The sequence below is a fragment of the Plectropomus leopardus genome, chromosome 23, assembly GCF_026936395.1.
Source record: "Plectropomus leopardus strain MGB_pleo_1.0 chromosome 23, ASM2693639v1, whole genome shotgun sequence".
NCBI lineage: Eukaryota > Metazoa > Chordata > Actinopteri > Perciformes > Serranidae > Plectropomus > Plectropomus leopardus.
Window position 1 is genome coordinate 1,773,268 of NC_142198.1, and position 23,364 is coordinate 1,796,631.

Genomic DNA, 23,364 nt, shown 5'->3' on the forward strand with positions numbered 1-23,364 from the left:
TTTGCATTGTGTTTATATTTACATTTTAAAAAGATCCTTTGGACTTGGGGTTGTTAATAAGAGCTAATGTTTGTTTCTTTTGGGGTCACCTCTGCTGTATTTAGCATCACAACCTGACATCCTGTCCCCTTGCACTCTCAGCACCTCCGTCAGGTTGGGGTTGTGGGAAAGTTTGTGGAGTTTTTCGGCCCTGGCGTTGCTCAGCTGTCCATTGCTGACAGAGCCACCATCGCCAACATGTGTCCAGAGTACGGAGCCACAGCGGCTTTCTTCCCCGTGGACGAGGTCAGCATTCAGTACCTGGAGCAGACCGGTGAGTGTCAGGATGATTCTGCATGCGGGCTCAGGTGGCTTTACTGTCTTGTTCCGATAGACGTATTCACTTCTTTATGTTTATTTCAGCACCATCAAGATTTTTATTGTTTTAAAAGCAGCTCGTATTTAAGTTTCAGAATTGTATAGAAGTACTCCCACAGAGTTATTACACATTGTTCAGGAACTGACTTGAGATTTGGACTTATTCAATGTATTTAAGGCATCCTGGTGATTATTCACAATAAATAATTTACAAGGTGTGTTTTGGTGTTTTTGTATTCAGGGCGAGAAGCAGAGAAACTGGCCTACATCGCAAAGTACCTGAAGGCAGTGGGCATGTTCAGAGACTACAATGACGTCTCTCAGGATCCAGATTTCACTCAGGTCATTCTACATCTCTTTTATCCATTTTTGTGAGATTATTCTGCCCCTAAAAGAGAGGTTGAGCCATATATTTGTGCCATAATAGCACAAAGGAGCAGAAAATACTGATTATAACAGTAAATGCATTCAGGATGTCAGGATTTTCTTTCTTTTTTTAGCAGCAAGTTATAATGAGATACCAAACACACAAATATGATCAGAGGAATGAAAAATTTGTTGTTTAAACATAAGTTCAGTGGTGGAGGAAATATTCAGATCCTTTACTTTAGTAAAAGTAGAAATACTGTGCTATGAAAATACTATGTTTTTACTACGTAAAGTAAAAATAAGTAAGCATAATCAGGAACATGTTCTTTAAGTGTAAAAAGTAAAAGATCCCACCCCCCAAAACACCCTAAAACTCAAAATTGCTCAAACATAAAAAAAATGACTTGCATGTTTATCAGAAGTAGTTTCCAATTTATTGATGAATTGACCTATCGTTAAGGTTGTATTTGTATAAACTGTTGGGTAGTTTAACGACAAAGTATCATATATTATGTGTGCTAAAAAAATCTTAATTTGTAAAGTAACTAAGCTTTCAATAGTACAATATTTTTGCTCTGGAATGTGTTGGAGCAGAAAAATAAAGGGACATGAAAAGATCAGACTTCAGTTAAGTACCTCATATTTGTACTTAAGTATAGTCTTGAGCAAATGTACATATTTACAGTTTACTACTGCATTAACTGTAAATGTTTATGCAGAAAAGTATGAATTGCCAAATGAGCAGAGCACAGTGAGGCAAAGAAACATGAAATAAGCCACCAATGCTAACACATCGTGAAATCTTTCTCTCTGTGTCTCAGGTAGTGGAGCTGGATCTGAGCACTGTGGTCCCCTGCTGCAGCGGACCCAAAAGACCTCAGGACAGAATTCCTGTGTCCAACATGAAGAACGACTTTGAGTCGTGCCTGGGAGCAAAGGTAGGCACCAGCGTAGATTCTAGGGGGGGCAAAGGGGATAGTGTTTGATGCCCTAAATTGCCAGGGGGAGTACCCACAAACCCCATGATTCATTGCATCCCCACAAATGGTGAAACCAATTCTTTGTTCATGTGATGTCAGAAGGTCTGAGTTTCTGAGTTGGAAAGTCTTTCTACCGACTTGGCTGTGTTCATGAGCTTTGAGGTGGTAAAGTGGGAACAACTTGGAAGCTACAAAAAGATGGGTTGTATTTGAATGCTCAGAGTATTTAAACAAGAGGTTGATAGTTGTTTACACTTTATTTATATTTTTAGAAATGTTTTTTTATATATTTAATCTAGGTAACTCTACATGGACAGCAGTTAACATTAATATCCTAATACACTTTATTTGTGATCAATTTAATCGAATGGATATTTAAACCATCAAATAATAAGTTTCTTACCATTAACCAAACACTGACTTCTGCCCTTCATGTTTATGCATTTATGTCAGCAAGTTGGCAACTCTTGTTATAATAAGGTTGTCATCAATGTATAAGTAAGTATACTCGTCTGGCATGCTTTATGGGTCAGAGTGTGCTTGCTTGTTACAGCTATAGATGCAGATACAAAAATGTGACACTATTTAAAGTAAATGAGAGCTACTAGGAACAAAATAACCAAATATTTATATTTTTTAACCGTCAGTTGTTGACACTGTTCCCATACTTTCCGCGATTTCTGCTGTGCTGAAACGTCACAACTTGGCAACTTGAGTATCTTCAAAATTTCCCACCCATGATTAGTACTTTGGAGGGCTATTAGTGTGCTCGTAACTCATGAATACGATATGTTCAAAGTGCACATAAAGGCAGAAAAGGCCTACACCCTCAGGTACCAGTATACTCTCATGCATCGCTTAAAAAAGTCAAGGATTCAAAGAGTTATTTGTCACCAACACAACAAATACATTGTCTGTGCTGGTGTGAAAAATAACGCTATAAAAGATACTGAAAAAGTATGTACAGGCTCAAGTGAAAATACGACTCTTACCTGAATAAAGACCCAAGTACAAGTTTTAAACCAACTGTCAAAAGAGATGGGGATTAAATCTCTGTTCTTTTTTGCTGCTGACTGAAATGTGTCTGTAACACAAAGTATAGAAAACACAAACAGCTAGTATCAAATCTCTTTTCAGCTTGTTTACTTATTATTAATCAGACACTACCTGATTTAAATCAATATCTTACCAGTTTTAGACTTTTATTTATAAGGGGTCCCTCTGTTTAGACAACATTTAATATTTGTAAACACTTTGAAACCTGGTTTTACATCTGTTTACTTGTGCTGCAATCAAACACTGGTACTAAGCAAGTATGTTTCACAAATTGTGAGAAATTTAAGGAGAAGAAGAAACTAACCTGAAAATGATAGTTTAAAAAAAATGGGTTGACAATTATTACAAAACCATCAAAACAAAAACAAAGCAAAACAAAAGAGAGAAAAAAAAACAAAGAAATGTCCAGAAACTATATTTATAATCATTATTCTGGTGTTTAATACTGTTACAGTATAAAAATTATACATGCATATTTTAATTTCTGTACTTTTTTGTTATTTACTCTTTGTGCTTATTTTCAGGTAATTTTCTTGTAAATTTTTACTAATGTCTTGCAGTTTTTTGGGCCATATGTTGTGAAGTTGACTTCTTTCCATGTTTCTGAAAGAAATCAAACCAATTTTCTTAGGTTTCAAAGGGTTAAACCAGATTTAGAAAATCAAAGATGAAGTAATTTTAACAGTAGCCCTTTTTGTCAGTATAGCTCAAACTTGTTTGTATGACCTCATTGTTGTTACTGGTAGCAGTGGTTGACTCCACAAAGTAACTCATCACGTGTTGGTTTGTGATATTTCCAGCAAGGTTTCAAGGGTTTCCAGGTGGCTTCTGAGCATCACAACACTGTGGTCCCCTTCCAGTTTAATGACAAAGAGTACACATTGAGCCACGGCTCGGTGGTCATCGCTGCCATCACCAGCTGCACCAACACCAGCAACCCGTCCGTCATGCTCGGAGCAGGTGGGGGTAGTTCCTCTCTATAAGGGCAACTTTGCTGGTTTTCAGCCACTTTTGTGTCCTATGGTGGGAAGATAAAAAGTGTTTTGCTTTCACCTGTAACTCAAGGGCCTAGGGCTCCCAGGTCATACTGTGAGCAAAAATCCTCCCAAAAATCCTGACACAAAATGAGTCATTGATGACGCGCACACTGTGAAGAAGCAGACCTGGTTGGAATGCAAACTTTTCTTTGAATTGAATTTGTGGAATAACCTGAAGTTTTGAGAGGTGTTTTCAAATCAGTGTGGAGACAGAGGGAGATGTTTTTAATAAAATTGATTTAAAATATTTCTTTTTAGTTGAACCTATGAATTTAATTTTACTTATAAAGCCTATTATCACAATAACACAACAACTTTAAAGTAACCTCTCGATGTTGTCTCTACTTGATTTCATGCTCATATTTTTATGACATTTAAAAATGCCTTTATTCTAGTTTGTTTTTTATGTTTTTTTGTGCTTATGCTTTCAACTTGTAGCACTTTGAGATTTGTTCCAAATGTGAAGTGCATTATTAATTATTAATTCATGCTTTATTATTATTGTTGTTGTTGTTGTTGTTGTTGTTGTTGTTATTTGACACTGTTAAAGATTAAAGATAAATGCTCGTCCTTTAGGGCTCCTTGCGAAAAAAGCCATCGAGTGTGGCCTGAGTGTGAGGCCGTACATAAAGACCAGCCTGTCCCCTGGAAGTGGAGTGGTCACATACTACCTGAAGGAGAGTGGAGTGATGGACTACCTATCTCAGCTGGGGTAAGCTGCTCAAACTCCTCATTCAGTCACTTGTCTATATATGTATATGTATGGACGATCCCTAACATGTTTAATATGGCCGAGACAAAGACACATTATCTGCTGAGCACTGAAAACATTATTATAACACACACCAAAAAAACTGAACTTAAGACCCACTTACTGGATGCTATTGATACAGCTCATACATAGATTATGCTTGTATGTATTTTATACACTAATATATGTACTTAAATATACAACCACCTGTCATCATAAGACAAAAGTTTTTGGCAACTGAGCAAACTCCATCTGCCAAAGGAGACTGAGAGATGCCGTTGAAAGCTAGCTGCACACGTGCTGCTTCTCTAACAGCCTGGAAAACGCAAGCTTGAGTGCTGGGTGACAGTTATTATTGTTAATTAAGCACTTTTTACTTACTTATTTCATTTTTTTTCCTTTTTCTTTTTTGTTCTAATTTTCAGGTAATAATGCGTTTAACTAATTGTATGCAAATATTGGGATCTTTACCTCTTAAATTGCTTATTGCCATTTTCCAGTGTTTTTAAAAGAAATTGAATACATTTGCTCAGATTTCAAACTTAACTGTTCTGAGACAATATCATGCTTTCTCAGTATTACATAGTTATTACAATCAGTTACGTATCCTTTTAAAGGAATTCAAAAAAGAAGGTTTTTTATTTGGTTGAAGAAACATTTTATTACTTTAATTGAAACATTTTTAAGGAAAGTATGTGTAAATAGTCTCCCTTCTGAAAATTACTGAAATAAAGGTGAGATTGTCTGTCCAGTTGCAGTTTTCTTTCAATATTGATGATTAGCTAATGTGCACGGTATGATAACTGGCAATTTTCATACCACAATGTTCATAAAGCAGTCCTGCTCCCTTGAACATGGTGGAATACACAGAGTATTACAGAGACAATGACTTCAGAAGTGTGTTGGAGCAGTGACGGAGGAGACAAAGCTCTCTGAAGCCTGAATGAAGCCACTGAATGTGTGTAAGAGCTGTGCTGAGAATAGCTCATCATTTTGAAGCTTTTCATGTAAATAGCGCCATCTGCTGGCTCATCCGATAATAAAGGCAAGAGTCAAACAAAAGATCCACACACTGTATTAAAAGCTCCCAGTAAATTGTAATGTTGCAACTTTACGATCTAACAGAGCTCTTCCTAAGGCATTTTCAAATAATAATTATAATAATAATAAACTTTATTTGTATAGCACCATTCATACAAGAAATGCAGCCCAATGTGCTTAAAAGAAAGAAATCACATGTACTAAGTGTTTCACAAAAAAGACATGGAGGGCCTAAAGACATAAAAAAAACCTGCATTAAAAATAAAACAAGATCAGAATAGAACACATAGAATGCATCTTCAACTGGATACACCCACCTAATAATACCAGTAAAACCTATTATCACAAAACAAATCAAGTAATATACAGACAAGCCATCCACATTAAGATTCAAGAAGAGGAGTTGACATCACAACATGCTTTTACAAAAAGAGACCTTCTACATTTTGACCCTCAGTACCCTCTCACCTGAAAACCTAAACCTACAGTTTGGTCTTCAGTCTTTTTTTGTAGTTGGCTTTATTTAAAAAAAAAGACAATATTTTTCCAAAGTATGATTAACAGATTTGTTTTCACCTTTACAAATATTTTCATGAAATTGTTTTTTTTCCAGGTTTTTTTTTTGTTGTTGATGCAAACCCAGCTTTCACTGTTTTCTTTCATTGGTTTGTGTTGTCCTCCTGTCAAAGGTCCCAACATAATACCTGTTTGATTGCCCCACTGAATTTGCTGGTATTTCTAACACTTTTTTTGACAGACAGACTCTTGGACTGTAACTGTCTCCTTAGTAAAAGTTGATGGAGAAGATAACAGGTTGTTGTTTAGTAAAGAACAGGTAGAACAGCTAGTATGGGGCGACTTTAAGTGTTTCATTTAAAGAGACAGAAAACAGGATTGGGGACCCAACTGTTAGAAACTACCTTAATATAAAGTGAGAAACGTTCAAATTAAACCAATGACAACATCTGGAAGATGTCTGTCAGCTCATTATCAATCACTAATGAGGTTAACACAATGCTGACTGAGCCTGTGGCCCTCTGATTAAAGCCCGAGTATTCACAGTATTAGGAACTGGATGTCTGATATACCAGGAAATAAATTCACCAGCCTGGTTTCAGCGCTCAGTCTGCCAGTACACACACTGCAGGTACTGCTTATTGCCAGCAGAGCCACTAAAGAGAACCAAACAGAGACCTTTTTTAATATTGACAACTATTTGAGGGATTATTTAGGGGAGAAAAAAACTGTTTCATTTTTTTAGATTTATATTATTAAAAGTCTTAAGAGCCAGTCTAATGTCTACTTTATCTACTATATTACTGCAATGGTTAAACAAATAAAGTACAAAATATAAAACGTGTGTGTATATGTATATAGTATGTATTTGTTTTATTTCATTTTGTCACTGAAATCCTGTTTTTTAGCATCAAAACTATCCTAATATCCCCTTTAAAACTTTAAAATACCTGAGAACAACATCTGATCAGGATTCTTGGTAGAACTGGATTACCAAATCCATATCCCAGTTTAGGAGGATCAGGATCACAAATCCTGGTTTGAAATTCACAATTTTGAGTTACATTTCTCTCTGGATCATTCTGATCCAGATGAAATGTTTTGAAATACTGGGCCCAAAGCACAAATATACACTTTGGGACTTCCTTCCAGATGATGCATCAAGACCGATTTCTGGTCCGATCAAGGAGCAAGGGAATGCCAAATAAGAGAAGTGAGATCCAGCCATGTTCTGTTCCCCATGTCAGTGTCAGGCTGTGTTCCAAACAGCGTACTGCATGCTACAGTTGAACTCAGTATGAAGTACCCACTACATACTACTGCATTCGACAGTAATATGCAGTATGGCTGTTTAGTTCAACCCGTTTTGCAGTATGCTGTGCCAGACATGGCTGGTTTCCGGTTTTTGAGAGCGGAAGAAAGCGATAGCATAACCGCTACCACGTAACATCTAATTACAGGTTTGAAATAGAGTAAACAAGTGATATGAATAACATCTTTGTAACGACTTGAAGCGACCAGATGTACCGCCATTATGTACACATTACTGCCGAGTTCCTTTCCCTTTTAAACTGTCTGATTGTTTCTTATTCATGTGAAAGCCAGAGCTGGTTTACTGGTGACAATTCATTCATGTTGTGGCAGCCTGTAGCTCAGTGAGGAAAGCGTGCTCCCCGTACAGGTTGAGTTTTTAGCAGCGGCCTGGGTTTGATTCCGGCTTGCGGTCCTTTGCTGTGTGTCATTGCTGTTCTCTCTCCCCCTTTCCTTTCACTCTCTAACTGCACTATAATAAATGCATGAAAAGACAAAGAAATAATCTTTAAAAAATAATACATTAATTCACTCATGTCTCCTGAATTGTACTCTTATTAGCATACATTGGTATGTTGTTTACCTGATAAAAGTAAAGTAAAGAAAAGATGAAAATATAATTTTTGCATGGCCTAAATATTAAACTGTAACACTAGGGCAAGCCAAGGACTCAATCTGGTGGCTTTGGTCTGTCCCGCTGTGTGATGGCTTGGCTTGAGCCACTTATGGCATGACAACAACAGTTGTGCTTTCCGCGCAATGCATTGTGGGAAACAGTAGGCGAGGCAGACTGGTCCGATGCATACTGAGGATTTTTTCCGAATCAGTATGACATCCGGATATTTCTGGCATACTGTGAATTTCGTTTTTGTTCGCGTCCTGCATACTACATTTTGACCAAATCACGACGTATTGCATGAGTAATAGGCAGCTTTGAACACAGCCTCAGGTGCCCGTCAGCTGTCTTTATAATGCTTGCTGTGTTCTGTGTTGATGATTTGATAATGCCACACAAAGACCTCTGTTAGATCGAAACATTGTAAAAGTATTATTTTTGTCTGGAACTAAATGTTTATTCAAATTGAATGATACATTATTATTTTCTCAGAAAATGGAAAGAGTAAGAAAAAAAATAGGTAGTCACAGTTTGGCAAACAAACATACAAATAATGAACCACTGCAGTATGTTCTTCCACATAGGAGTTTCAAGAAAGGTTTGTTCTGCACAATTCAAATTTACTGGCAGCTTTTAATACAGTGTGTGGATCTTTTGTTTGGTTCTTGCCTTGGTTTGATTTTTTTTTTTTATCCAGCACCTGAAGAAGTCCTTTGGATGTATGTGCCCTCCACCTCACTCAATCCCATAATAAACTCAGTGTTTATGATGCTCATGTGATTTTAGGCACACATCACAGTCAACTGAAAGTCTGAAGCTGTTTGAAGATAATTTGCTGACTTTAGTGGTTTTGTGTTTCCTGTTAGCTTTGAGGTTGTTGGCTATGGCTGCATGACGTGTATAGGCAACAGTGGGCCCCTCCCAGAGCCCGTGGTGGACGCTATAACACAGGTAGCACATCCTTACTACATCATGTCACACCTTTAAGCTCTTATTACATATTTTTCCTCCTCATATATCTTTGTGTCCTCTTTTGCCAGCATCCCTCACTGTCACATGTTGTGTTGTTACAGGAATATTTTAAGCACTTCACCCACCTTTGCTCTATATCTGATGATTTTTACCTGATTTGAAGCATCTCTACCTTCTCCTTTTACAAGCTCGGAACACAGATAGACAGTAACACATTTCAGAAAAACGTGCAATATTTTAAATCATCTGAGGCATCTGATTTGTGTTCAGGGGGATCTGGTTGCAGCAGGCATCCTGTCAGGAAACAGAAACTTTGAAGGCAGAGTCCACCCCAACACCAGAGCAAACTACCTGGCCTCCCCACCGCTCGTCATCGCCTACGCCATCGCCGGCACTGTGAGGATAGACTTTGAGACAGAACCCATCGGTGAGTAGTTGTATTTTTAGTGTGACTCCACAGAGAGAAAAAACTGTTGTAAACTCTCCTTTTATGACCTGTCACATGTGGTCAGGTATATAATAAGCTGGGTGAAGTTTTGCCAGCAGTGCACCATTCACTGAGTGGTTAAGGCCTGTCAGCATACACACCCTCACAGCTGTTATCACACAATAAAGACACCTAACAGAAGAAGAGTATTTGCTTTTTAACCCTTAGAAACCGCAGGAAATTGGCTTGATTTCTTTCAGAAACATGGAAACTTCAAAAGAAATGACCCAAAATTTAGCAAGAAATTTAGTTTTAAAAAGTACAAGAAAATTAGCCAAGAAAAGCACTAAAACAAGAATTTGTTTTAAATAATTAGGATAATTATCAATATAGTTTTCTGGATATATCCCTAGTTTAGGAAAAAAAAAACAAGCAAAAACAAAAACATGCAGAGCATTTTTTTCCCATGCTTTAGAAAAAATCAAGCCAGTTTGCTTTGGGTTAAAAAGTATAAATTCCCATGAAAGGCTTCTGAACACAGCACAAAAAATGTTATGTCATTTCAGGTTTCAAAGGATTGAACTCTGAATAATCTGGATCGTTTTTTACCACTTTGGTTGCAGAGTGCTTTATAATTAAACTCCAGGGACATACTGTATATACGTAGACGCCGCCTTTGCTGCTGCTGTCTATTGGAATGATGGGTCAATGTAGCCGCCATATTGTGTCAGTGGCAGCCGTGCCGACTTACTGCATTAGTCAGCGGAGACAGAGGTCTATCAGTGATTAATATCATCATAAATCACTGAATTTTGAGCCAATTTTCAAGCTGTTTGATTTGTGGATGGAAGAAATGGAAGACATGTATTTATAATACAGAATAACTGGTGAAATTAAAAACACAGGTTTTTGTACCAAAATGGTTCATCTTATGTAGATATTAATAAAAAACAAGAAAAAAAAAAACATATATACTTTATACCTGACATACAGGTATGCCAGTTTACATTTTTGGTTGCACTTTAATGTATAGTATATCAGTGTTGCCCTGAGTTGCGGGGTAATAGTTTTTTATTTCAATAAACAAATGTTAGTTTTGTGCAAATAAATGACTCTGGGATGCATGTTTATCCAATGACACTGATCGAGATCGACATCAGCTTTAATTCATTCAGATGTGTAAAAACAGCTTTTGCTCATTGGAGCCTGGACACATAACGCAATAAATGAAATTTGTAACAAAACAAGTACATTAGTGTTCAAACTGAGAAACTCTAGGCAGAGGTAAGGGTGTGCAATATTGACCAAAACAAAACAAACATGTCACCTGTGAAATGCTATTGTTGCTTTTGTGAAATGCTACTGGTGCTTAGTTTTTGTGTTTTCTTTGATTGGAACATCCAAAAGCGGCACAAAAGTTTGGCATATTTGCGCTGGCCAGATGCTGCTGCAGTCAGGCAGAGTCACAGTGCGGTCGTGTTGATGCTTCTGACAACCCCGGATGCAGCGTTTTTTGTTTTTTTTTTTCCCAGTACTGGTATTGGCATCAGCCCCAAAAATCCAGTATCGGTCAGGCTGCATCCTGCATCCTCCAATCCTGAGCTTGCATGACTGACAGCTGATGTGTTGCTGTGTGTCCCTGCTGTCCTAAGGGAATGATAGTTGTCTCAGTTGAGAGAGGAGGACATTGTGTTGCAGCCTCTCCAGCAGTTCAGGTCTTGGGTGTGCCTCTGTGTGTGTTTTCCCCGACTCATGCTTGTTTAGCAGGAGGAGAGGATGTGTTTGTGTTTTGCTGCTGTTGCACAAAGTGGAAAAACTGGGTCCTCAGCAAGCAGCTGGTTCAGGATTTTGGGAGTTTGGAGCACATTACCGACAGCTCTCATGAGGACGCTCATCTGAATTTCCTCATGTTCCCATAGTTTTTGGCAGCTGATTTTCCTCTTCTCAGCATTGTCTCACCTGTTCCTTTTTTGGGATTTCAAATTCAAATCAGCTTTATTGGCATGAATGTTTACGTTACATTGTTGCCAGAGCAAAATAACAGATTATTAAATGAAGAAATACATTGCAGAAATACATTTTAGACACATATTATATAGATACTGTCTTAATCACATAGAAACATTTAGAGTAGAGCTTGTTTCTCTCAGTTTATGACAGTATTTCACATATTTTGCAGCTAAAACTGCACACTGACTTTTCTCCCCACATATATAAGGCAGTTTCTGAATATTTGGAAAATGGATAAACCCAGGATATATGTCATTCATTTTTTCAAAGAAATGTTCTCTTAAATGGTTGTATTTGTCACAGTGTAGTAGGAAGTGAGCTTCAGTCTGGACTTGTGTTTGATGACAGAGTGAACACAGCCTGGCCTCCCTGAGTCTGTTCTGCCTGGTCTGTTTCTATGTCCAGGCTGCGTCCACTCAGTCTGTACATTGTCAGCGTTTTTCTTTGTTTTATATCTGTCATGATGATCAGGTACTCTGCCAGCATGTATTCTCTGTTTAGGGTCAAATACAATTCTGATTTACTTTGTGATTTAGTGGTTTTCTTCCAATATGTGAAATAATTTTCTTTTTGTTCTGAGATGATTCGGCTAGGCTGGATTGTAAAGTATCTGTCCTGAAGCTTCGGTGTGTTTGTGCAGGGCTTCAGGATCAGCTTGAAGAAGGGACTCTTTGGGATTTCTCTCTGTCTCCTCCTGTCACTGCAGTTGTCCATCACTTAATGGACCTGCACTTATAGCGTCTTTCTATTTCCGACCACTTAAAGCACATTTACATGACATGTCAAATTTCTATTGACACACACATTTAAACAGTGATGGCAGAGGTGCCACCTGCTCACCCAAACATTTGCAACACTGACACATGGACGGCACAGTAACTGGGGTGTTACTGGGGAGCATACTACGATATGCGGACAAAAATAATTTCTTACACATCATGTACAATAAATTTGTGTTTAATATTAGTCAGCTTAACAACCAAAACTAATGTTTGAGCTTGATGTATTAAATAAAGACAGTTATCACATAATGTTTTAATGTGTCCTCCCGTCCTCCGTCTCCTCTGCAGCCGTTAACTCTGAAGGAAGAGAGATTTTCCTGAGGGACATCTGGCCGTCGCGGGAGGAGATCCAGGCTGTGGAGAGAACCTTTGTCATCCCGTCAATGTTCAAAGAAGTCTATGAGAAGATTGAGGTAGTGTAATATTTAGTCTGTCAGCAAGAAAACTGGCAAGATAACTTCCCTGCAGTGTAGCTAACATGCATCTTACTATGCTGTTGCAGAGAGTGAATGAACGCTGGAACTCTCTGGTCGCTCCCTCTGACAAACTGTACACCTGGGACCCCAATTCCACCTACATCAAGTCTCCACCTTTCTTCGATGGTTTGGTAATTAATAGAAATCAGACATCCTCACAAACTCACTCACAAACTCACTCAACTGCTATAATTACTTTAAGCCAAGGCTGCTATTATTAAAACGTCATTAACTCGAAAATCAATGTTATTTTCAATCATTGTGATCACGATGAATGAGAGCATTACATTTTAAAACCCATTTTTTTCATGTTTGTAAAACTGTTACGAAAATGGGAATGAAAACTTTACAAATAATTATCACTGTATACCATTTTTTATATTTTAGTTAAGCTTTTAATCATGATTCTGTGGTGTTAATGGAAAGCATCACAGAAAGGCACATAAAATAAGGTGGAAAAATGCCCCATAACAGCTGGTTTAGTAAATTTGAACTAATTTCTTTTTAAACAAGAGATGGGCAGTTAGTGGCGTGCAGATCTCTGCTTTGCGGGTGCCTGAGCTGATCGCAGCTTCTCTCGGCTGTAATTTTAAGAATAAATGTATTTTTGATAACTCAGACACAGACAGGAAGTGAGTTGGTGTGCCTCCAGCAGGTTGACAGCAGTTATGACACTTTATAGTTTATAAAGTTAAGCTCTGACAGGTACTCAGTAAATAATCTGTCCAGTGTTCTAACGTTTTCTGTTCCATTTCGTTGTGCGTCTGAAATGATAAGATATAACAGTTGGACCTGCAACTGCTCAGTGCTGCAGGAAACGGGTGGCTCCACTCAGGTTGAGCTGCAAGGGGGCTCATGTGTTTGTGTACAGGAGCTGCTCACCTCTCTGCGACACAAAAATATCATGTCATTTAACCTGTTAGTAGATGATGATGCTGCATCTCTGTCACTGTGTCTGACAGGCACAACTGGATAAACAGAGAGGGATGCTGAGCAGATCAATACACTGTCCGCAGCTGTACAGTGACATGAGTCAGAATTTGCAACAATTGGACAGAGTTGCAAGGTCGTTTAGAATTCACGATTGGCTGATTTTGGCAAATTGTTGCAAAGGCAAAATTGCGAAATCTCAATGGGATTTGATGATCAAACACAAATAAAAGAGACAAAAACTGAAACCATTTAACTACAAAGCCTTTTACATACTGTGGTAGAAGCACAAATATCAAGTAAAAATGACCAAATCAGAATATGCAAGTCTACAAAATTTGGCAGATGATACACAGCTGGGTCATGGCAGAAACACTGCACGGTGAGTGACTGATCCTCCTGGCTCTCCAACAGTCAACAGAGTGGCAAGGACAATACATTCTGATTAAGTCATCTTGTTTTATGCCTTACTTTAGTGGAACGTAACAAAATCAGTATAAAATAAATTCACAGATGCTGCAGTTTAAAATAATAGTATTTCCTAAAGGTGTCAGTTTTTGAGCTGCAATGAACGCCAAAATTCGTCCTGCAATAGACAGTAAGGCTCGTTGTTATTAGCCGAGCTGATTTCCAGAAAACTTGCGGTCCTTACCGGCTGGTTACAGAGAGTGACGAGTTAGCAGTCGCTGACTATGAAACAGTCAACAAAAAAGGTTTTTCAACAACCGTGAAACAAAACAACACAGAGAAGTCCTTGTGCATACAGTCATAAATGTGCACAAAAGTTTTAGGCTGATTGGTCCTGTAGTTTGGGAGATTAGCTGCAGAGAGACAGATATACACACTAAAACACGTGTACACACACACACACACACACACACACACACACACGCACACACACACAACCAAACACATGACCCCTCCAAGCTGACATCAGGCTTAGATAATAAGCTGGTGAGGGCTGTTTTCATGATCATTTTTACAATAATGGGATTCTACTTGCTTATTCTACTTAGTTAAATCTGCTTATGTCACCTATCAAAACCTCTGGGAGTTTATATTAACATTTGATTTGCTGTAACACCTTTCCAATGCCTAGGTTTGAGACCAGGGCTGTAAAAACAAGCAGTTTTTCTAGTTCCTTGAAAAAATAATGTCTTTTTTCATTATTATTATGTTAATATTAGACCTTTTCAGTCATAAAGCATTTTTAAACAAATACATTTTCATAAAAAAAATTGAATTATGTTAACATCATGTATACACAAACTGCAACTACTGTTTATTACTGTTATTCAGCACTAATATATGTACTAATACTGGTATAGACAGTAGTGTACCAATGTTTTGGTAGACACTGACTGACTGTTTGCTGTACTGCATGTTGTGACATGTTATTGACATACTGTTGACTTGTTGTTGACATGTTATCTTTTTTCAGACGATGGATCTGCAGCCTCCAAAGTCCATCCATGACGCCTATGTGCTGCTCAACCTTGGAGACTCGGTCACCACTGACCACATTTCTCCTGCAGGGAACATTGCCAGGAGCAGCCCCGCCGCACGCTACCTGACCAACAGAGGGTGAGTCAATACATTGCTCTCAACTGGAAGCAGGTAACCCTTTGAAAACCTGACTGACATCACTTTTCCTGTGCTCCATTCAGACACTTTACACAGCCCTTGAAACCTTAGCAAAATGTTTTTGTTTTGTTTTTTAAATAGGGGAAAAAAAGCAATGAGTAATTTGGAAAGAGATGCCTACAAATGATCAAAAAGTGAAAAAAGAAAATGCTCTACAAATTCCAAGAAGAAAAAAAAAGAAACATTACCTGAAAATTTGTGAAAAATTAGTGAACAGAGAGAGAGAGAAATTATTTCATGCAAAGGAAAATGTCCATGGTACTTTATTTATTATTATTATAATTTATTATTTAAAAAAAATATATGTTTATATAACACTTATTTAAGGTCATATCCCCTCAAATCAGGTTTTAAAGGGTTCTGGGTTGTCTTGCCCTTGTTTTAATTTTAATAAGTTATCTAAGCTTTAAATATTATTTAAGATTTTATTGTTTTGTTTGGTTTTTTTTTCTTGACTTTGCACATTTGTTGGTTTATTGTGTCTTGGATTCCTTGGATGTCCAGACCTACTCAGCAATAAATTCTGATTGTGACTCTGGTGTGTTGACAAAAGACGATATTTATGACTAATGCAGCCAGTCCTCAGAAAACAATACAAAGACCTACAGGAGGCTGAATGTAACTGGAATGAGCCTTTATGTAAAATTGTATGCTGTTTGTGTTTTGACAGCTTGAGCCCTCGGGACTACAACTCATACGGCTCCAGGCGAGGTAACGACGCCGTCATGGCCAGGGGGACGTTTGCCAACATTCGCCTCTTTAACAAGTTCCTCAACAAGCAGGCACCACAAACCATTCACCTGCCGACTGGAGAGACGGTCAGCGTGCAACACCTCTCTATAATTTTGTTGCAGTAATCATGCAGATGCTGTGCTATGTGACAGAAGGAACTGTTGCATCTCAACAAAATGCATTTGCATGAGTCGTCTTGGTGCAGTACTTACTGAAAACACATACTGCTGTTACACTAAATCAGGCACCGGAGGGGATGCTAGAAAAAACATGGCAGTAGTCTGAGGCCAAAAACTGAAACAAAGTCAACTTTTGAAGAAATGCAACCAGATGTCACACTGCAGTGGACAATCATGTAACCAGATAGACACCTGCAGTCCACAGGAACAAGTAATACATCTCCTATTGTTAAATATTACAATGGTTATGTACTAACAGCTTGTGTGTATTATCATACAAGAGAGCATTTTTGTGTCAGTAAAGACAGTAATGATGATCAAAAGGAATTCTAGATTATGATCTAGAATTCCTTTTGACTATCATTACTGTTATGACAGCATAACATACATAAACTTACCACGGACAAATACTCAGCAGCTGAGGCGCTGGCTTTAGTCTGTTTACTCTCCACTGCTCCACAAATGGGCCCATAAGGTGACACTGTCACACAACCCTGCAACTATTCACTGCAAAGCCTGATTTGGTGTAAACGCAGGCTGATACTTGCTGCTTCTGTTTATGCTTTAAAGACCACAGTGTTTCCTCACATCCTGTAGGCCTGATGGACTGTCCCACATGGACTAACTGTGTCATATGTGTCCCTGTGTGTTCAGCTGGACGTGTTTGATGTGGCAGAGAGATACCAGCAGTCCGGGGTCCCTCTGCTGATTCTGGCAGGGAAGGAATACGGTTCAGGCAGCTCCAGAGACTGGGCTGCAAAGGGGCCCTTCCTACTGGTGAGGATCTCCTCCTCCTCCTCCTCCTCATTTTGACTTGGGATGATGGATTTTGTTCTTTTTACAAAACAAGAAAATGTAGTTTGCGAGCATGTTCAAAAGGCTGTTGCCATGGAGAAAAGATGAACACAGAGATCAAAATAGAAGGTGAGACTTTTAGCTAAAATGATCGTGGCTGAATTCAGTTTCCTCTAAAGGTACTGATGTACTGACAAAATGTGATATAATGCTACACAATTCTGAGCTCTATGGTGCTACTGGCTTCCAAACATACTTTCATACTTATAAGCTTGTATGATTGTCAAACAGCTGCGATCTCTGTGCCATAAATGGTCTTGAAAAGTCTCAACATGAACATTGAGATAGCAGAAACCCTGATTATGGATTATTTTTATCATCCATAATCAGGACAAAGTGAAAGTCAAGGGACCTATGAAAAATTTGACGGGATACAGTAAAACTTCAAATAAAAGCACAGTCTCAATTAAACACCCAGTCCCTTTTACCAGCCCGATGTGTCACCACATCAGCCTGTCGCATATAGACGCTTGGTCGTGTTTTTTAAAGGGTTGAGACTGAACCTTTTGTTTGTCTTTTTAGGGCATTAAGGCAGTTGTGGCAGAGAGCTATGAGCGGATCCACCGCAGTAACCTGGTTGGGATGGGAGTGATACCTCTGGAGTATCTCCCAGGAGACACTGCTGACAGCCTGGGACTGACCGGCCGAGAGCGCTACACCATCATCATCCCCGAGCAGCTCACGCCCAGGATGATCGTGGATGTGAAGGTTCGTCTAAGACACGTTGTTGTAGAACAGGGACGTGGCTGCAGTGTTGAGGTCATGTGATACATCGTGTCGTCTCTCTGCCCTCACAGCTTGACACCGGGAAAACATTCCAAGTGCGGATGAGGTTCGACACCGATGTAGAGCTGGCATATTTCCACCATGGAGGCATCCTCAACTACATGATCCGCAAGATGTCCGAAAACTAACGTGCCAAGTACAACACAGAGCAACACGTCATTCCTCTAATTCTCAGCCACAGTTCAACATGGCGCCATCATAGTGAGTTCATGTCATGGTTGACTGAAGATTAACGTCCAAAAATAATCCAGTCGTTGTCAACATTTAGTGCAGAGAGCCTTTTACAGATATTTATCCCTATGTTCTCATTTTGGAGAATGCTGCTACTTTGATTTACATAGCAGAGCTGAGGGGAATATATACGAGATGTGGATATTTAGTTAACATATGCAAGATGATTTTAATTCAAGGTGTTAGAAGTGGACATGCAATGATTTATTGGCTGGTAAATAGAATCAATTCAGCTTTTCTGCTGGTCTTTTAAATAGACCATCAGATTTATCTGCAGGCGCGGCAGGATGGCTCAAGTCACACGCACAGTGAAAGTAATGGACTATTCTAGGGTTTCATTAATTGGTTTGTGGTAGCCAGTCACTATTAACCCCTTGAAACCTGGGCAAATTGGCTTAATGTCTTTACAAATCAGGGGAGAAAAGTAATGAGCAAATCAAAAGAAATTTTCCCAAATTAGTGAAAAGCTACAAGAAAGTTACCTAAAAATTAAAAGAGAAAAAGGAAAAGAAAAGGTGTTTTTAAAAAAAGGAAATAGCTTTAAACAGTGCTTAAAACGTAATTATCTTTAAATATATAATTAACTTTAAATGTATTTTCTGTCTTTTTTTGTCAATTCTTTGTCGGCTTTTCCTAATTTGTGGGACGTTTCTTGCCAAGCTGCTCTTTGCCTTTTTAGCCATGTTTTCAAAAGAAATAACAAAACAGTTTCCTCAGGTTTCAGAGGTTTAAATGTTTGTGACTGACGTCAATCTAGTTTTCAAAGAGATAACTTCTCTGCTGCAATGAACAGATTATCTATTCTAAGAGCTAGATCATTCATTGGGAGCGCTGTTGGAATATATATACCATTCAGTTATAGTACCACATTGTCGGAGTACGGAGCATACTCTGGGCACAGACTGAGCAGCAGGCAAAAAAATGAAAGTGAAACATAGTCGTAACCATCTAAAAGTTTGTTTTCACTCACAAATGCCTGCTCCTCTCATCCATCAGTTTGATCTGATCAGCTCAGATTGGATCAACAGATCAGTTATCCATCTGCTGCTGAAGAGAGAAAAAACAAAACTCATGAAGAGCCCTGGTCGTGCTGTGTTCACAGACCTGCAAAAAACTCCCAATTTAGAGAGGGGACACAGAATGATACAAAAAGACAGCCGGGCATTTAAAGGAACACACAAAAAAGACTGTATTGTCCCATTTGCTGCAACCCATTCTCACTGGCAGACTGGCAGTACTTAGGCTTTGTCACGTCCCCTTGTTGGCAACTATTCAGAGCGTCCATGCTAAGTTGGTTTGAGCATATGTGGATCTGTTGCAGCTGCTCTCTTATGGGAAAGAGAAATGTTGGATTACATGGGATACACTGCAGTTCATTTCGAGATAGATTTTATTTATGTGGAAGTTCTGTCCAGTGACCCAGAGCACTTTATTAAGGGTGAGGGAGAGAGGGACCTATAACCTGCTGCAGTGTAGAGAGAATATAAGTCATTTAATAGTCGTACGAACATACAACAGTTTCCCATTAAAGAACAGTGACAAAAAAAGAATCCAAGGCAAAGGATTACTGCAGTTTATTACAGCGTGGGTCTTATTGCTGTAGTTTTGCTCTTTTTTTGGTTCAGTTATGAGAACATGTCGATGCTGCTCTCTAGCTGGCTACCTACACGGTACCAACTGGTACGACTGCACAAAGTAGTGAAAAACCCTGTCAGCGAGTACTACATAGTGATACTCCAGAGAGTACTACCATCAGCCCCAAGCCATGAATGATATTGTCCCTCACACTAACTGCTTGCATTTTTCATGGCAGCAGGGTGGAAGGCTTCACCTTCATTAGGGAACATTCTGTTGGGATGCCATTTCTTCATAGTTGCATTCACTGACAATAGGGATCAGTGGGCAGAAGGTGCGCAGTGGAGATGTGCGTCATTGAGAAGTAGTTTTTTTCAGTTTACTTCTGGTTGCCTTCACTCTATAATCTGAGCCGACATCAGAAAATACAAATAGCCAATTACTTCAGGCGCCATAGCCTCAGCGTGGTTACGTAACAGCATAAAGTTTACATTCCAGCCAATGGTTTGACAGTTTTCTACTGATCAGCAGGTGGCAGTGATGGGCTAAGATATGCAGCCCATGCAGGAGAGGAGAAGCTAGAAAACATCTGTGTAAAATTTGTCTTTATCCATAGCCATACAGAGCTCTGTTCTGCTGAGATAAAAATAGAAGCCAACTGTAGCTGTTTAAAGATTTGCTCTGAGACTGAGACCAAGCGGCCACGACAAACCGTGTCAATAAAGCCCTCACACTCCCTATCGCTGGTTAGAAATGATAAGAAGACCCATGGTGTAATTATCTAAAAGTCTTCTTTAAAAACAAGGACTATGTTGTCACCACAACTGAGTTGGGATTGGCTGTCACACCTCCTCTACATTAGTGCTCATCACCGGAGCCCCCCAGGGCTGTGTGCTCAGCCCCCTCCTGTTCACACTGTACACCCATGACTGCACTCCCAGACATCAGGTGAACTCTATTGTGAAGTATGCAGACGACACCACCATCATCAGCCGTATTACAAACAGCGACGAGAGTTCATATCAGGAGGAAATCAACAATCTTGCAGAGTGTTGCACAGAGAACAACCTACTGCTCAACGTCAGTAAAACCAAGGAGCTGATTTTTGATTTTAGAAAGAAGGAGGCAAAGACACACACCCCTGTCTACATCAGTGGAGCTGAGGTGGAGCAGGTGAACAGCTATAGGTTCCTTGGAATTACAATCACTGAGAATCTATCTTGGTCATCACACATCACCACCCAGGTTATAAAAGCACAGAAAAGGCTCTACTTCCTACAGAAACTTGGGAAGGCTAAATTCCAGAGAAAGACCCTGGTTAACTTCTTTAGAGGAGCAATAGAAAGCATACTGACTGGAAACATCACCAACTGCCATGGTTTGGCACAGCCCAGGACAGGAAGGCTCTACAGCGGGTGATTAAAACCACCAGACTACAGAGCAGCTTCTTTCCCCAGGTTGTGAGACTCCTCAACTCTCAGGACAAAATTTTATTTGACTCATTAATGACTAACACATCTACCTTGTACCTTGTGATTTAAAGGTTCAGTGTGTAAGATTTAGAGGAATATAGTGGCATCACAGCAGTAAATCTGTAATGGAAACCCGTCAAGTGAGGATTGTAGATAGCAAGCAGCTGAAACTGCTCCTGGTTAGAATTCCTTCAGTGGTGATTGTTCATGAGGTTTTTACTGGGAGCTGAATTATCCACAGAGGTCTCCTCTTCAAAACAAACTGACCACCTGATTTAAACTTTCAGTGAAGCAGTTTCTGCTTTTTAAAAAATTATGATTTTCAGATGCTCTTGTCACATTCTATGGTGGCAAACACAAAAATGCAAATGTCCCTATCGAGAGCCAGCGTTTGGTTTGTCCATTTTAGCCTACTGTAGAGCATTACTGTCTCCATAGACGAGAACCCGCTCTCTTCGTAGATACTATAAACATGTCACTCTCAGGTAACCAAAACGCAAAGATTCCTATTTTCATGTGATTATACACTGAAGAAAGCATACTTATTACATTATATTACATTTCTGTCAGTATATCCCCCTAAATCTTACACAGCTGACCTTTTCAGTATATTCTTGACTTTGTTGAAAAGAATCAACTTTATAAACAATTTAGCTCTGAACCCAATACAGATGAGAAGTCTTTGAAGAGCTCAGAAAAAGTTGATGTTGAAATGTTAATATTTTGGCAACAGGGCAAACTGTGATGAAGAAGGTTTGTGGTGTGACTGAGAGCTCAGGAGAAGCTGCTGCAGGGACCATGTGTGAAGTAGACAGAGAATATGTTGGCAATAATTTATTATTATTGCTGGTGCTGATAGACCCATAAATCATAAAGACATTTAGAGTGACTTGACTGAGAGTAGAGTATTAGTATCATGGTTACTCCTGCAGATGAAGTCGCTGTATCACTGTAATGGTTCCATCACAAACTGTCCCCTCTTCAGGTTGTCTCTTTTATTCACAAATATTTTCATCTTAATGTAAAAGAATGTGAAATGTGCTCTTGTTGATGTTATTGACTGCCTTAATAACTTCATAATGTGATCTTCTTGATTTTAAAGCTCTTGTGTCTTTTCTCCTATGATCATTTTGAAGACTGACAAAAATGTTCCATGTTAATTCCACTGTGTGAATACATTAAGCCACAGATTACTGAAAACACAATAAACTGTGATTTTATTTTTTTGTAGTTTTCTTGTCATTCAATTCAAGAGTTTTTAGATTTTAGTTTCTATTTTTGTTGTATTTATTTGTAGATGGGACCATTGTGACTGTGTTATGTTGTCATCTGCACTAAACTTGAAACACTATTACCGCTACTGGAATGCTTACATTTCTTTTTTGTAGTACAATAGAGAATATGAGGCCTAAAATAGTCCTCAAAGCTCTGAAATTCCAAAAATATGCCACTGGTTGTTTGTACTCTGCTGTCACTGATCCTGATTAAACTCTTTAAGAACTGTCAAAAGTTTGGAAAAGAAAGAAGATTTCTAAGTCTTTCTCATCACTATTTATAGTTCAATTGTTAAACAGGAGTAGGAGAAATTTGTGGCTGTCTGTGTTGTCTCTGATGTACTTTTATACCAGGGCCGTAGCCATGGAGTCAACACTTGGGGGCCCAAATCTGCGACGGGGGGGCGATCCGATACTTTTTAGCAAAACAATTACAGTTCTGGCACAAAATGATGTAGATGTATAAGTTAACTTTTCATGCATGTCCTGACTGAATAGAAATTTTATTGGTATGGTGTTACAATATTAAGTGTCCCATCAGCATCTGAAGAGATCTGAATATGCTCAGAATGTATCGGCTGTTCATAATGCACAGAATGTATGCTTACTAGATGAAGTTCTGAGAGGTATTCTGAAAAACATCGGTGAAAGATACCAAGCTAGAAAGGTACGATGGTACAAGTTCTCTTTTAGTTCCAAGAACATTCTTCTTTAAATTAGGGTAATATATCTATAAACATCAAAAAATGTTGTTGTTTTTGTATTAACATATTACATCACATTACATTTTTTTATTAAAATATGGTCTGTAATCTCAGGCCTCAGTAGCATATTCTGAATGTTGCTTTGAATGTTCTTCCTTTGTTCTAATATAACATTGCGGGAATGTTTAATAAAATAAGAACATTCTATGATCTGTCACCTCTCAAAACATCCTCAGAATGTTGCAGATAAAACGTTACATCTTAGTCAGCATTTAACCTTA

At 38.7% G+C, this 23,364-nt stretch overlaps 1 protein-coding gene across 2 annotated transcripts in view; it reads left to right on the forward strand.

Moving 5' to 3' along the window:
• The window catches only part of aco1 (aconitase 1, soluble), a 30,672-nt gene extending 8,058 nt beyond the window's left edge, over window positions 1-22,614 (forward strand). For both annotated transcript variants that reach the window (XM_088073271.1, XM_088073270.1), the window contains exons 8-21: window positions 142-313; window positions 599-699; window positions 1,548-1,664; window positions 3,563-3,722; window positions 4,376-4,511; window positions 8,901-8,985; window positions 9,277-9,433; window positions 12,514-12,638; window positions 12,728-12,832; window positions 15,073-15,215; window positions 15,946-16,093; window positions 16,841-16,963; window positions 17,564-17,749; window positions 17,839-22,614. In XM_088073271.1, the coding sequence (XP_087929397.1) occupies window positions 142-313; window positions 599-699; window positions 1,548-1,664; window positions 3,563-3,722; window positions 4,376-4,511; window positions 8,901-8,985; window positions 9,277-9,433; window positions 12,514-12,638; window positions 12,728-12,832; window positions 15,073-15,215; window positions 15,946-16,093; window positions 16,841-16,963; window positions 17,564-17,749; window positions 17,839-17,955 (1,875 nt within the window). In that variant the 3' untranslated portion in view covers window positions 17,956-22,614. The remainder of the gene's footprint in view (window positions 1-141; window positions 314-598; window positions 700-1,547; window positions 1,665-3,562; window positions 3,723-4,375; window positions 4,512-8,900; window positions 8,986-9,276; window positions 9,434-12,513; window positions 12,639-12,727; window positions 12,833-15,072; window positions 15,216-15,945; window positions 16,094-16,840; window positions 16,964-17,563; window positions 17,750-17,838) is intronic.
• Window positions 22,615-23,364: the final 750 nt, after the last annotated feature.